This window comes from Myotis brandtii, unplaced genomic scaffold (assembly GCF_000412655.1).
Source record: "Myotis brandtii unplaced genomic scaffold, ASM41265v1 scaffold555, whole genome shotgun sequence".
Classification (NCBI taxonomy): domain Eukaryota; kingdom Metazoa; phylum Chordata; class Mammalia; order Chiroptera; family Vespertilionidae; genus Myotis; species Myotis brandtii.
The window spans coordinates 1,317,123-1,333,172 of record NW_005370065.1 but is presented as its reverse complement, the minus strand read 5'-3'; the positions used below and the strand labels follow the sequence as shown (position 1 = coordinate 1,333,172).

Genomic DNA, 16,050 nt, shown 5'->3' with positions numbered 1-16,050 from the left:
CCCTGGCCCGCCTTTGATACCTGGACCGATTTCACTGGCGACTGACATGCTTTCAGTTCTGATCAACTTTCCTTTCCTTCCTGCTCCATACTTAGAATGTTTACCTTCTTCCTGTGCTGTCTTCAGACACACATTCTTTTTCCTGCTTTACCAGTGACAGCTTTCTCCTCCCATATCTCCCATCCTAGATTTTTAATCCCCTCCTATTAGCATATTGGGCCCAGAGGATCCTTGTAGTGAAATAAGCTACCGACCTAAATCCACCATATGCCCTCGATTTTTCTAGGACAGCCCCAATGTAAAATATTCAATCTATTGTCTGTCAGCCCACGTGTCTCGATTTTGATTTAGAAAATAGTCACTTTAGCTGTATCTACCCTGCTGTCCTGGCCTTTTCCAGCCTTTTGGCTCTGGGGCATAACGGTAATCCAATTATCATTCACCTGGGATTTTTCTTCCCCTTCTGAGTCAACCCAAATGTTGGAACTGTCAGGATTTCTAGGGGGGCCTGAATACTACAGGCTAATGAGGAAAGGGAATGCCTTCTTTCTCCTTTATTTCTGCCCCCTCCCCATCTTTTATACCAGTACAGGGAAGCTTTTATACATCTGGCAGTGTCCACTGATTAAGGCTCAGGTTTAAGTCATGAGGGATGTAGGGCTTTATGTCATTTGATTCTAGAATAGAAATAACTTACTGTATTGGTTGTAGGGCAAGAGATTCTATCTTGAGTCTTAAGAAACCTGCCTGCACAAGTTTCTTAAGTAGTTTTGGTTTCATTCAGTTACATTTAACAGACCTCTGTTAGGCTTCTTCATATAAAGAAAGCACTTGCTAGGCACTGAGGAAAATGTAAAAGTGATTTCTCCACACAGCCCCGACATCTGGATCTGTATTTGGAAATGCCCACACTTTTGAGTCAGCTGATAAACTTGTTTTCCCGTTTCTGTACCTAAGTTCCAGTCCCTGCAAGGCGGGAGCAGAGCTTCTGGTTTGGCTCATGCACAAGGGCTGGCTTGTTTCACAGAGGGTCCAGCAGATGGGTAGTGGTGCTCTTTTGGCACCTGCCCTTTCCAGGCACTTTTTATCACATGGTCTCTGCCTCTCAGCCCACCCAAGATCTCTTCCCATGCACACTGGGGAAACAGATACCTTTTTTCTCCAGCCTTAGTCTTGAGAAAGTAGACAGTTTCTTCGTCCACTTTTCTGTTGTTCTTGAGTTGGTTTCTCAGTTATCCAACTGCATTTTTTTTTAATCCTCACCTGAGGATATGTTTTCATTGATTTTGAGAGAGAGAGGAGACATTTGAGAGAGGAGCATCGATCCGCTGCCTCCTGCATCCGTTCCAACTGGGGATTAAACTTGCAACCCAGGCACATTTCCCTGAAAGGAAATTGACCCCGCCACCTTTGGGTGTAGGGACGAAGTTCTTGCCAACTGAGCCACCCGGCCAGGGGCAGCCCGGGGCGTCCGACTGCATTTTCATGAGCCATCTCTCCTGGTCTCACCCTCTTCTTTATTTTTCTTGTTTTAAGCTATTGTTTTACTGAATGTGGCACATAGATGCTAAATGAACATTGGTAATTCATCATGTACTCATCTACCAGACCTTTCTACTTCTCTTCCAGGTCCTGGCTTAATTTCTAGTTTACTGTGTTAAGTGCACTCAATGTATATTACTCCACTTTCTTTAAAGTAAAGAGAAAAGGAAACTGTCCCGGTAGTGATTCTCCTGGATGTAGGTCTCTTCAGCCATCTTGTCTCTGCATCTCAGTGGTGGATAACCTTTTAGGAAGATGTTTTTAGTGCTTCTCCAGACGGACCTCCTCTGTCCCTGGCTTTCTAGTCTGAGCCAGTTGACCCTGAGACTTCTCTTCCTGCCACCAAAACCCCTTCCCCCATCTGTGACCCTGTGCCTGCTACTTGCTCTGGCTCAGCCCCAGAATCCACTCTTTTTCAGACCACATCCTTTTTCCTGCCTTACTCATTTCCTGTCTCAGATACTTTGGATCCCTTGGTTCTGATTTTTCCGAGGGAGAGAGAACAGACTAAGAGAAGAGGAATAAATAGATAAGTCATCTTACAAAATTGAACTGTTCTTGCCTCTGGTCTTGCATGCTCTCACACAGCTTGCCCCCCTCCCTGGGATTTCTTATTTAAGAAAAACAAAAACCAGTGACTATCTCAGAATCAAGAGTTCATGGATGTTTTTTAATCTTTTTCCCTTTGTGAATGTATGCCTGCCTTAGACTCTTCCTCTAAGTCTTTGCCTTTCTTTGGTCTGTGGACCTCATGCTAGTCATTCGGTAACCATTTGCTGAATAAAGTTCACCCACTTCCTATGAAAGTCTTTCACTTACAGATAGCATGGAGCAGTAAGCCAAAATAAAGTAAAAACAAAAAAACGGGAAAAGGATGGTGGTTCCAGTTCTGGTAACACTGTTCTGTGTTAATATGCTATTTACCAAGAGGTATTTCCCCCCTCTTCTTGAGTTAGTCCAAGTTTATATTAAAGTTCTCCCAGCTGTTCAATGCCACTTAATCTCCAGACAGATTTGGTCCCACCCACTAAAAGATTCTCTTCCAAAAATATACATCTACTGAGATGAGAGTAGGGAAGTGAGTCTTCATAAATGATAGTTTCTCTTTTATTCCTTTTATGCCATTTTACAACTGGAAGATGAAGATGATTTTCTGTGGTCAGGAGGGAGCTCACAAAAGTGGTTGTAGAGAGATGCTTTTGTGTTTTCCGCCCCCATGGAAGTGCAGGGTGAGGACTGGCTGCTTATGCAATCCACTCTGGTGAGTCCTTTGTGCCAGTAACAGAAATGACTCCACAGTGATTTAGCAACTTGTTTGATGGTGATATCAAAGCTGGACTGCCCCTCAAGGCAGAGGTCTGAACATATGTAGATTTATGTTTTAAATATTTTTTTATGGCATGGTTTAAACTACAATGTGAGTTTAAAAAACTGAATATGTTTTCTGTTTAAAAGAGTGCTTTTTAAAAATAACTACTTATTCACAACTTAAATAGGTGCAGGTTTCATTTTAAGCATTGACTTATTTTTAAATTTCAGTTTGAATTACTAGCTACATTGGATCACTGACTTGATATGTAAAAATATTCAGACACAGATCATCTTTAATTCAATTTCCTGACATTTTGCGAATAGATAGGAAAATAATCAACCATTTGTTTATCCAAGACAGAAGTCTTACAGATTCTGGACACTTTCCCCATCAATAATAAAAGTAGAATGTAATTGACATGGTCAAGAAATGGGCTGTTTTATAGTTAATCAATAATTATGCAATTTAAAATGGTTAGGTTTTGAAGATTAAAAGTAGAGTAAGAAACATAGCATTACTTTAAATAATAAATTGTTGCTCTGTGAGTCAGTGTAAGACCATCTTAGCCAGAATGGTAAACTTAATATTTTTTTCTTCCCCTTCCAAATTATTTATAGTTAGTGGAAAAGGATTGCTTTCCTACTCTTTGAGTCTCCAGATGATTTTTTTTTAGTTTAGATAAGTCCAAAAGAAGAGGACATTCTTTCTACATCTGCTAAAGAAATGATTGCTATTAAACAGGCATCGCCAGTGCTCTAAGAGGAATCCACATGTTGAAAAGAGTCCCCGTTGCTGTTAGGATTTTCTTTAAATCAAGTATCTGTTTCTTGAATGACTTTCTTCACAGTAAAAGTTATTATACCTCCTCTTAAGAAAAGATGTGTTTTAGATGTCAGCTCTTCTCCAGGATGTTAGGAGGACCAGACCCGATGCTGAGTATTGAGACTGTTGGCAAGAAAGTGAGAGTTCGTGACTGCTTTGAGTTATTTTTAAAGTTTTAGTTGCATGGCTATTATGTCTCAAGTACTATATAATTATCCCTAGTTAGTGATATCTTTAGCATATTTGAAACCATCATACATGGTCTAAGTCCACACCAGCTATATTAAGACATTTTTAAACAATTAAAGCAAATGACACTTTAAATTAATAACATGAATGTGAATCAAATACTTTTAAAATGAATTAAGTCCACATTTCCAGGACTCCAGTAATCAGTATTAATCTGTTCTGTCAGTTGATTTGTAGCAAAGTAGGGTGAGGGAAAGCTTAGAAAATGGTTACAGGAAGGAAGCGCGGGGGATGTTTTCCAAGAACTGAAATTATCAGGAGGATTGATTTGCAAGGTATTATCCAGCCCATTATATAGATAAGACAACTGAGGCTTAGTATTCTCCCTCCCTCCTCCCCCGCCCCCAATCCTTCAGCCATTTATCTAAATGATCCTGCAGCTGGTAACCAAATAAATAAATAAGGCATCATTGCCTTTTCTTGTTGTCACCCTGAAAATAATTAGGGAATTTACTAAACATTCCTAGATATATATTTTTCTGGAGGGTAAACTGTTATAAATTCATCTCCCATGATTTTACCTTTAGCTATAAGAGGCTGGTTTCCTAATCTCTCAGATCTTAATGATGTAACCCTTCTATGACCAAGTCAGGTCAATTCCACTGTGTTGTACCTGCATTATCTTAATCCTCATGGAAGCCACAGGAGACAGAGATTATACCCCATTTTGTAGATAAGGAAATTGAGGCCTTGAGTAACTTGTCCAGGATTACAAACTATGATTTAAGCCTAGAGTCTTTGTGATCCCCAAGTCTTAACTTCCATGTAGCCCAGCTTCTAAATGTAATCAGAGCCAGGGTTTTTCTTATACTTGAATATTTGCTGTAACCTTGCAAGACAGGCAGTGATCCTCATTTTTATAGATGGGAAAACTGAGGCTCAGAGCAGGTACCAATGCTTGAAGCTGCACAGGTGATCCACGATGGACCCAGACTGTGAACCCAAGTCTGACCAGATCCAGTGTTCTTTCCCCTGTGCCCCTCTCCTTTCATCTCCTGCCATGGCGATGCCTCTCCCATTGGTTGCATTCTCCTTTGAAACCATAGTGTCTGCTAGAGCACTGTGACAGGAGAATATGTGGGGCCTGCACCTCGGCATGGGATGCACAGAACCGTCCCCATTTAAGCAGGACTCTTTGAAAACCCTGCCTGACTGACGCCTCAGTCAGAGGTAGCTGTTATTCCTGTCCTATTGGACGTCCCCCTGTGGTCCTGCAGATGCTGCTGCTGAGTGTGATCTAGCTGTAGAGTTGCAGCACCCGCCTGACTGGGAAGCAGTTCCTGCAGCTGTTTGGAAATCCCCCACGGCTCTGGCTCTGTTGTCCTGAACCACATGGGGGAAGGTGGCTGTTCGCCCCATTGATTCCTTCATAGCTGGGGGTGGCAGCTTGGAAAACATTCCGCTGTTTACAATTCAGCTTATGTACACTTTCGCTGGGGATTGTGGGTGAGTGAGAAGGGCTGCTCTCTTTGCCTGTGTCCTAAGAGACAGCATGAAAGTCAGCTGTATGGTAATGGCTGCCAGTGAGGAGGAGGAGCCCTCCCTAACAGATGCCTCAACCAGAGTCACTCAGCCCGGATGCTTAAGATCCGAGAAGCATGTCTGCTCTCCAATCCTTCACCCAGACTCACAGGATCATTGTGCAGTGACACCGAGGGCAGGTCTGGGGCCACCTGGCTCGGCCTCCCGTTCATTCTGCCGGCCAGCTCACCCCTTTGCTCAGTAAAGTTCCCCAAAGGGATCCTCCTGCCACAGCCGTCACTTCCCTCTGGGAGAGGTGCTTCAGATCGGGCCGCTCTTGTTTGCAGAGCCAGGAAGGTGCCCTGAGGAGCAGAATGTGGGTGGCATGTGTGTGAGAGCCTGCTGTGTATCCTCAGGGCAGGGACATCTTGGATGTCTGACAGCTTGGTCCTTAGCAGGATTGAAAAACTAACAAACATTTGGCCTTGGTTCGTTCTGCCTTCTGGTACCTAGGGTCCTACAATTTTCCCACCACTGAGAGCTCCTTCTGTGTGTTTAGAAGATACTGCCTTCCGAACAAATTGCATCTATTCCTCTTTGATTCTAAAATGCACAGTTAACTGTGCACACTTTTCCTCCTCTGGAAAATGAAGATGTTATACGAGGCCCTTCTAACTCTAATCATCTGTGATCTCACACCCAGGATCCAAAATGATCACTCTCCACCCCCACGCCTCCCACTGAACCTTCTGTCCCTACTCTGGGAAGAAAGCTATCTGCTTATCTAAGTGGTTCACAGTGAGGTGTGAATGACCGCAGGTGTATATTTGCATTTTAAAGAAGGTTGTTAACCAAATCAATCTCTTTAATTGATGGGCTCTGTCAGGATCCCAGGATAGAGCCCCACTCCTCCCTCCCTCTTCCCCTCATACTACTCCCCACTTCATTTTCCTACCCTTTCGGGGGGGGGGGTGTGGAGGGGGAAAGGAAAGCCAACAGATTGGTGCTTATGAAATAGCTTACCTCCCTCACTTGCAGTGACACTAATTTTTTTAGGGGCCCAAATATAACTAAAATCCTAACGGGTGGCCCACAGACCTCTCCACAAAGACTGTGCCGTGTACCCTGGGCTTCCTGCGCTGTGGTTCTGCCCTCTGCTCAGACCAGGCACTGCATCAGCTGCTCTCTGTTCCAGGGATGTGGTTTCCCTGGGGTCCCTTTGCAGGTGCTCCACTCAGGCTCTCCCCAGAGTGCGTCCTTCAGGAATCCTGCTGTCACCCTCCAGGCCTCGTGTCTGGCCTGCTAAGCTGGGCATAGTGAGCAGGACTTTAGAGCCAGGAAGGGGGCCTGGAGAGGACGCTCTGTGTGGTACAGGTGGCCTTGTTTTCCCATTTGCCCAGCAGAATTTGCTGCAGGCAAATGACCCATGTTATTTATCACCTACTCTGCTTCCTTGAATTCTTTTAACTCCATTAGCTCTGGCTTACTCCTGCTATAGCCAAGCAAAGCTAGTTAGAAGCCTTGTTGAGTAAAAGACTCTCTCCTGTTGTCTAGAGAAAGGAGGGAACGTGTTGGTCCAGCTGAGGGGGTGGAAGGAGAAGCTGTGCTTGCCCCCCATTTCCTCTGGAGTCAGGTCTTCACGGCAAATAGAATGAGCAGCCAGGCCATCTGCAATAGCCACAGTAAATATTAGTGCTAAATGTATTCCGGAATAACTGGTGATGATGATGTCTTATCTGTGCATGTAAACAACATCAGAACTGGTTCTGAAGCGGTCCAAGTTTTGCATAGCTGGGGCCAGCAGGACCTCTCACTGCAGAGGGCAGGAGAGCTCAGCCTCTCTGGACATCTACCAGTGGTCCTGCGGGCCTGCCCATTTCCATAGGCAACTCCTGGCCTCTGCCCCTAGAGGTCATTGTACCTTTCCAAGTGCCTGGAGCTGGTGTAAATGTTTCCCTGCCTTAACAGGAAGAAGTGGGCCAAGGAATAGCTCTTAGGCTTCTTTATAGCCAGGTACCCAGAAATGCCACTCTTATAGACAGGCACCAGCCTAGCTGCTCTCAAATCATTATAGCCTCGGAAGTCATTTTACAAATCTCAGTTGCTGGCAAATTGCTTGTTTTGAGACTAGGGAGACCTGTTGAAACCATGGTTTCATATATTCCAGTTTAACAGACATTAAGGGTCTGTCATATAGTGGACATTGCATTAGCCCCTGGAGATACAGAGGTGACTAAGATATAGCCCCTGCCTAAAGAAACGTGCTCTGCCTAGTGAAGGGGACCAACCCCGAAGCAGATCATTTCACAGACAAGGCCATTGTGGTCCTTCCCACATTATCCCGCCCCTATTAGGGCTATTTCTGCCAGAGCCTGAGTGAGACCAGAATTGAGAGCCACCCGAAGGGTTGAGACATTATGTAACGACTGCCCCAGACATACTGTTCTGTTCATTCTGGTCTGAATACTTGGCCCTTACGGTCAGCTTCAATTAAGGGCTAGATTCTACCTTCCCCCAGCACCAGCACCACAGAAGCTTGGCTTTACTCCCACAGCCTCCTGGACTCATGGTGTCCTGGCCTTCCCCTTTCAGGTTTCAGGTGCCTAACTCTGTACAAAGGTATTTGAGACCCCTGGGAATCCCAGGCATCCCTTGCAGCCTAGGACTGATCCAGAGAATTGAGAAAGGACACATTCCAAACGGTAGAGTATTGCTTTGTCTCGGTCTTTTATCTGGCCTCCGGGCCAGCAGGGCAGGTTTCTGCAAGTTTCCCTATTAAGCTGCTTTTCCCCAAGCAGGCCGCAGAGCAGTCTGGGAGAGCGGGGAAGCAGATTAAATTAATCGCAGTGTGCTGAGCCTGGCGGGGGTGAGATTGTGTTTTGTCATTCCACAAATAGCCCAAACTCCTTTGTTACTAAAGCAGATGAGGAGGTATTTGCTACGAGATGAATGTGAAGCGAAGCAGTGTCTGCAAACCTGTGCCTTCATACAACATGCTCTTCTGTCCCTTGGATTCTGCCTCTCCTGTAACCCGCCCCATTGATAACGGGAGTGATAGTTTCTAATGTTACGGTGAAAGGGTTTCTCCGTGTGTTGGCTCTCCCGCCTCTGAGCTGGTGAAGGCACCTCTCACCACTGTATTTGGCACGAGGGAAGAATCTGACCTCAAAAGAGTTGTCCCACCTTACAGTGTCTATTAATAGGCACAGATCTGAGAGGCAGGAGGGAAGGGATGAGGGGGAAGGGGAGGAGTCCAGCAAAGATAGATCCCATGAAAGGAGACAGGGATCAGAGGCTGTTTGGTGGTGAGTAGCATTGAAAAGAGCAGGGGGTGGGAGTGATCCCAGAATTCAGGGAAGAATGGATTCATAAACTAAAGGAATTATAAACTAAAACACAGAAGACACTAATTTCCCTCCACCTGTTCTCTTAATATAACAAAAATCTCATCAACCTGATCTCTTAGACCAATACATTGATATGTTTGCAGTAACTGAGTAGACTTTAAAAGATGCAGGCCAAGAAGACCTAGGATGATGATGAACTTGAATCCTTCCAACAAGAAACAGTTGGAAGAGCAGAGGGAGTTGGGCCTGGAGGAGAGAAGTATTCGGGGGTCATGAGTGGCATTCTTCATGCCACCTGAGCATTTCCTAGTGTGCTAGCACTGCACTGCTGTTGATTCGTTCTCTCATTTAGTCCTCACAGCGACACAGTGAGGTAAGTATTGTTAATGTCCTTATTTTACGCCAGTGAAACTGAGGCTCAAGGAACAATGAGGACGTGCCACTGACACTTCAGTGACAGAGAGACCAGCCTCTAAGACAGGTCCCAGCCCGTGTTTCTGCCCATTACACAAACAGGATTAGCCTTGTTCTGTGTGGTCTTAAGGAACACAGCCAGGATAAGTGGGCGGAAATTAACAGCAGATAGATTTGGGGCTCATTATAAGGAAGAACTTTTCATTGAACTGCCCAAGGTGGGAACAAACTACTTCAGAGATAGTGAGCTCCTTTGTCACAAAAGATATTTAAACAAATGCCAGGAAATCTCTGGGTGGGGGTATGACAGAGCAGGTGTAAGCAGTGGTGAGAGGATGCCCAGAATTTCTCATCTTGATTCTGTAATCTATGGTTCATTAGAGTAACCAGAGAATCTTTTACGAGGCTCTAGTAAGGAAGAAATAGCCATCATCTAAAAATAAAATTTTAACTTACACAGTAAGCTTTCTAATGATCTATTCATCATTTTAAATAAAATATATACTCAATTTGAATTTTGAAAACATTTTTAAAGCAGAGGAAATGTAGTTATGTCAATGCAGGCTTAAATATTTAAAATTTAAGAGCAGAGAAAAGTAACTTGATTATGTAATTAACTCAGTCCACCTAGTTATTCATAGTTTGTGAAAGAAAGATTTTTTTTCAGTTCCCAAATGCCTTTCACGTTAGAAAGATTTCAAAAGAGGGGAAAGTTTCTATCTTTACAAAAAGAGCCAAAGCTATAACTAATTCTCGCAACCAAGAAGAGTTTTTTCAAAGGCCATCAATTACATCTCTTGGATGACTCCTGCTCAGCAGTGAAGTTTATTAGAGTTGAATTAGGCAGGTCTGAGTACTGGAGCATGTGTCGTAGCCACCAGCTCTTTTTCATCAAAAAAGATTTATCCTGGCTTACTTGAGCATTGGGGCTACTAGTAAGAAATGAGCCAGTTATAAAGCTTTTCTAAAATGAGTTTATTTTGATTTCTCCGTGCTGCATAATTAGACCCTGTTCCATCGTAGGATTTGAGATCTTTAACATGAAATAAGAGCATCTTCATGGAAAGTTTTGTGCAGACATGGCTTAGCTAATAAATTTATTGAAATCGTTTTTAAAGTAACACACAAATACACACTGGTTTATACGTAATAGGCTGTTGCAGTAAAAAAAAAAAAAAAAGCTTTTTCTTTCCTTTCCTTTCCCCCCCTTTCTTAGGAAGTTCCAGGTTAAAGGCAACCTCAGGCCTCCTGGGCAGCTGGTGGTGGTAGAGAATGACTCTGAGAAGGGGGGTAGAGTTTCAGAAGTGAGGTGACAAAGTCTTGCACCTCTAAACGACTCCTGAGAGGTGCTGTTGGAAATGGAGAAGAGGTGGCCATTGCGGTGTGGTTCTGTATGGATACCCGTCACACTTTTGGAGCACTCTGTTAGGTCTTTCAGAGGAAGGCCAGGGGTCCAGGAGAGGAGAACTCAGGAAAGGTTGTCCACAGAGGGACAGAGGGAAGGAGTCTGTGGTTGACTGAGCATCAGATCGAATATGGAGCTGACAACGGGCAGGAGGCTTGACTGAGCACAGGACCAGCAGAAGCAGCACGGAAGGCCTCCGCTCGGCCTCGCAGCCTCCTGGGTGGAGAATGGAGCAGTGTATCTTAATGCAGTGACCTGAGTCCCAGGCTCTGGGCAGTCAGATCTATGTTACCGTGTTTACTTGGGGTTCAGCTCACCAAATTCCCTTTGCATTGATTTCTGGAATTCAGTACTCTGACATTTCACCGGACACTTTCAATCTAACCCTTTTCCAAGGAACCTCATAGAAGGTTCACTTGAACTCTTTCCCCCAAACCCTCTTATACCCCTAGCCTTCTGTCTAGTTCAGCTTCTCAATCTGGTTTCAGATACCAGTTTGAATATATTTTCTCCCTTGAACTGAATGTTACTTTATTTGTCCATATCAATATTGACCAAGTTCTTAACACTTCAAAGGCAAGATTCTTGTCTGTTCACCTAGTTGAATTGTTAACACAGTTGGAAGTCTACGAAACACTGCCAGCTGGTTAGTTGCATTGCTGCACAACTGATTGGAGTCACACCTGGTGGTGTGTCCCTTGACACCACATCAAATAGGTGGTTGAGGGAGGGGACTGCTTGGTTTGCATTGTTGCTTGGCTCCACCGAAGGTACCAGGCTCGTGTTGAACCCCTGTGCTCCTCCTGGGCTGGACCAGGTTCTGACCTCCCCTGCTTGTGTTTCCCTACTTTCCCTGTACAGAGACAGGGCAGGGCATTGTTCATGCACTGACCGACCTCAGCAGCCCCGGCATGACCTCAGGGAACGGAAATTCTGCCTCCAGCATCGCCGGCACTGCCCCCCAGAATGGTGAGAATAAACCACCACAGGCCATTGTGAAACCCCAAATCCTGACGCATGTTATCGAAGGGTTTGTGATCCAGGAGGGGGCGGAGCCTTTCCCGGTACGGACTACTTCTTTTCCCCTCTTTTTTCTTTCTTTTCTTTTTTTTAAGTATAATTTGGATGTGTATTAGAATATTTTATGTTTCCATGTAAAATTTCCAAAAATGTGAAATAGTTGTTCTTTCCCTGCTAATTTTCCCCAAAGGAATGTCAGAACCATTTTCTTTCTAGGATTGAGCAGCGTCCTGAGGTCCACAGGGGGTCAGTGATTAGGAATAATTGGCAAGAAGCCTTGTTTAGAAGTTCCCAACATAGACTCCGCTGTGTCCCGGCTGGTGATATGTGACCCCCTTGGTTAGAAGGGAGTTCTCCTTGGCATGTTTGGTGGACTTTGGGAAATGAAACCCCATTCAGTTTTGAATACTAAAACCTCTGCATGGCAAAACTGGCCAATCAGAGAACAAAAAGAACCTGTACAGAAGAGAATTCTTCAGATGCAACTGAAACGAAGAGAATAGGGTTGTGGCTGGGGACAGAGCCTCTAAAGGGGAGTGAATGGAAGTGAGGGCACTTCAGAAAGAGCACAGTCAAGTGTCTCCAATCCTCCTATATAATAAAAGGCTAATATGCAAATCGACAGAACTGCGGAATGGTTGCTATGATGAGCACTGACCACCAGGGGGCAGATGCTCAACGCAGGAGCTGCCCCCCTGGTGGTCAGTGTGCTCCCACAGGTGGAGTGCCCCTCAGCCAGAAGCTGGGCTCACAGCTGGTGAGTGCAGCGGCGGTGGTGGGAGCCTCTCCCGCCTCTGCAGCAGCACTAAGGATGTCTGACTGCCAAGAGGGCACAGGCCGGGCTGAGGGACCCCCCAAGTGCACGAATTTTGTGCACCGGGCCTCTAGTTAAAGCATAAGACCAAAGGGAAATATAAAAGAATCAAGAAAATGGCTTATTAGAACAAAGCAGCCAAAGCTGATTCTGCTCAGTGCAGACTGGTGAGGACAGGTGGTACTGCTGTGTGGGTGGGAGGAGCCTAGAGCCAGTGCACATAGCCCCTCCTGTGATAAAAGTATCTATTAGAGACATACGATCCTCATGGGATGCCATCTGCCTCCTGCTCGTTCTCTGGATCCATAAGTGATTTGAATAGTCAGCAAAAGACTATGCTTGATTAACTGAGAAGGATGGCCTGCCCTTCTGAAATGCCGAAGGACGCATAGGTTCTTGTCCTCTTTTCCTCTGGAGGTCGTTCAAGGCCTGTGGCAAAGAAATTCACATGGCGCACCTTAGTTATGAGTAGCTCTAGGCCTATGACATCCCTTCCCTCATTAGACTAGGTCTTCCCCTTGGCCTCCTGGAGCAACACCAGAAACCAGCTGATCTCTCAGGGTGATGCAGATTCAATAACACCCCAGTATTGCTCTAGCGATCTGGCCACGGGGCTGCCTGAACAAAGGCAACTAAGGGAGGACCAAAAGAATGAATTAGCCAATCTGGGATCCTTGCAACCATAGAGGGCATTTTTGCTCTTAGCCCAGAGTCCATTTTTTTCCTACTGCCTTCCATGGCTGTGTGTACGTCTGCCTTGGGTAGGGCAGTGGTAAGATAGAGAACAGTAAGAAATTTTAAAATGGTTGAGACACACACACACTTACACACTTACACACAGCCTTGGCTGTGTTCCTGCCTGGTGGCATGTGAACACTGCTGGCAGTGTGGGAAACTCCAGTCTCTGCCTCATCTCTGCCCCTTAGACACTGGGAAGGGTAGATATTTTCCTAACCTCCCGAGGCATCCATTGGTGCTGGATTGAAGCCATCCCTTCAGTCTCCAGTAGCATCCTGCCTCATGAGCTAACAGCAAAATAGGCCTTTTACAGGGCTTACTTGGATGATGATATAGGGGCTGGCATCTATGCCTGGATGCTTTATACGTGTAATTTTGGTGAGGCTGGATAAGGAAGCATTTCCCAGCTAACCCTCATGGCCTCCGTGTCACTATGTCCTCTAGGTGGGACGCTCGTCCCTGCTGGTGGGGAATCTCAAAAAGAAGTATGCACAGGGGTTTTTGCCTGAGAAACTTCCACAGCAGGACCATACCACCACCACTGACTCCGAGATGGAGGAGCCCTATCTGCAAGGTAAGCATCTCAGACCCGGAACGCTGAGGGTGTGTGTAGCCACATAGGACGTAGGCAAGTCTGGAAAAGCAGGCCTTCCCCACTTCCTTTCTTGGTATCCACGGAGGAACTCGGAGCCAGGGCGTGTGTGAACATGTCGGCTTACTGATCATTTCCTCCAGTGCCTTCCCAGCTCCTAAGAAGCAGGGACAGAAGTCCCTGCCCTCGGGGAACTGTTTCTGCCCTGCCTGCCCTCCAGCCAACCACAGGACTCTAAGGCTCTTCTCCCGTGTGAGTCACTGGAGAGTGGTAGGGCTTGAGGAGCGGCCGGGCCACCCATGCCCTTACTCCACCGCCTCGGGAGCCTGCACTCAGCACGGCCCAGCTCTGAGGCTCAGTGCTGCCAGACAGGGACTGCCCTGGTCACTTGAGCCACTAATAAACGGAAGGAGGGGCCTGTGTAGGTTACAGAACTGGATTCTGTTACCCACGTTAGCAGCCAACTAGACAGATTGAGGTGGGTGGGGAAGGACAGTTGTTCCTTCATGAGCTCCCACCCAGCTCAGATCAGTTGTGGCAGCATCCAGAGTGCTCCCTTTGAGCTCCTCTCTCCCAGGATCAGGAGGGGTGCTGCTACATCTTCACCTGTGGGCGCCTCAGGCTCATAGCACTTAGACAAGAGAATGGTCAGTGTCACAGGGGCATTCTCAGATCCCTTTGAGTACTTTCCAGGGAGGGAAACAGCTCTTCCAAAAACCGTGACAGAGAAGGCTCGGCATTTCCCAAGCTAGGCAGCTGTGTGTGTCACAGCTGTGAGAACATGAGCAGGCAGGCAGAGTAGGGAGGCCCTGTGATGGGGCTGATGACAATTGCTCGTTCTCCAAACTTATCGATTTTCATACATTTCAGAATCCAAAGAGGAGGGTACTCCCCTCAAACTCAAGTGTGAGCTCTGTGGCCGGGTGGACTTTGCCTACAAGTTCAAGCGTTCCAAGCGCTTCTGTTCCATGGCCTGTGCAAAAAGGTGAGTGGCTCGGCCCCCCACCCCCTGTGCTGTGCCCAGCCCCTGCCCGCCCCCAGGATTGCGCCTTTGATCCTGCTCCTGTGTCCCACCTCCCTTCAGTAATAGTCCATCCCAAGAGGCCCGGGGGGTGGCTTACCAGCTCCCCATTTCCTGTGCCTGCCTGGAAGCAGCACCGCGTCACTAATTCCCCCAGAACCCCCACCAGCAGATGAGAGAGAGCAGCCCAGAATGGAGGGAGGAGGCACAGAAGGAAGCAGGGCTTCAGTGTGGCTGCCTCCTGGGTCCCCTTGGCCTAGCCTCTTTTCCTGCCCATCCCCTTATGGCAAGCCCTCCCCTGGGAGCTTTGCCCCGAGCACTGCACTAGTGACAGTTCCTCATGAGCTTCCACCAGCTTAGGAAACTAATGATCCTAGTAAAAACCAGCCGTATTGGATGAGAGCCTATGTGTGCAGGGCAGTGGGTATTCATTGTGTCATCTAACCTTCAGGACAACTCTGAGGCAGGTGTTGCTATTGTCTTCTTTACACACAGTTTGGGAACTGAGGCATGAATGATAAATAATTGTGCCTGAAGTCACAGAGCTGGGGGGTTTAGATCGTCTGACTCTACAACCTTCTGTGGTCTTTGTACCAAGGTGGACAAGGCGGCTGTCCTAGAAGCCCTGAGCTCTCCAAAGAGAAGAACTCTAGGCCCCAGGCACCCATGTTCTGCAGGCCAACTAGAGTAAGGCTTCCTCAGCCCTCATCCCCTCAGGCTGTGCTGGAGGGGATCAGGGCACTTCATTGAAGCCTCACCAAGTTGCTCTCCAGCAGGACCATGGGAGTTTCTTAGCACAGGTAGTATTTGCAGCAGAGTGTGTCTGCAATGAGTTATCACCAGGATCCAATTTATGTCAAGTGACAGATTTAGGATTAGAATGAATGAATAGACGGACACGGGTTTGCCACATAGCTTGGCTGCTCTTCTTCTGCCAGAGGCCTGTGCACCCTATGACTGCTGACTTCCTGTGTTCCCCTGACTCTGGCAGGTACAATGTGGGATGCACCAAACGAGTGGGGCTTTTCCACTCAGACCGGAGCAAGTTGCAGAAGGCAGGAGCCACGACCCACAACCGCCGTCGGGCCAGCAAAGCCAGTCTGCCAACTCTTACCAAGGATACCAAGAAGCAGGTGAGAGGGTTGGCCGAGCCTGAAGCTCCATCCTCACTGTCCCCATGCCTTTTCTGCCCACATCAGCAGGCTCTGTCAGATCAAGCCTTCCCTGTGTCCCTTCATGTAGTTCAAGCATGTCAAACTCACAGGCTAACACAGGCCAAATAAACAAGGTGTAAGTTTATGTGGGCCGCAAAA

At 46.7% G+C, this 16,050-nt stretch overlaps 1 protein-coding gene across 4 annotated transcripts in view; it reads left to right on the top strand.

The window, feature by feature from the left end:
- Positions 1–16,050, top strand: part of PHC2 (polyhomeotic homolog 2 (Drosophila)) — an 86,370-nt gene that overhangs the window by 64,517 nt on the left and 5,803 nt on the right. For all 4 annotated transcript variants that reach the window (XM_014549508.1, XM_014549509.1, XM_014549510.1 and 1 more), the window contains 4 exons: positions 11,414–11,616; positions 13,569–13,698; positions 14,587–14,701; positions 15,729–15,870. In XM_014549508.1, coding sequence (XP_014404994.1) covers positions 11,414–11,616; positions 13,569–13,698; positions 14,587–14,701; positions 15,729–15,870 — 590 coding nt within the window. The remainder of the gene's footprint in view (positions 1–11,413; positions 11,617–13,568; positions 13,699–14,586; positions 14,702–15,728; positions 15,871–16,050) is intronic.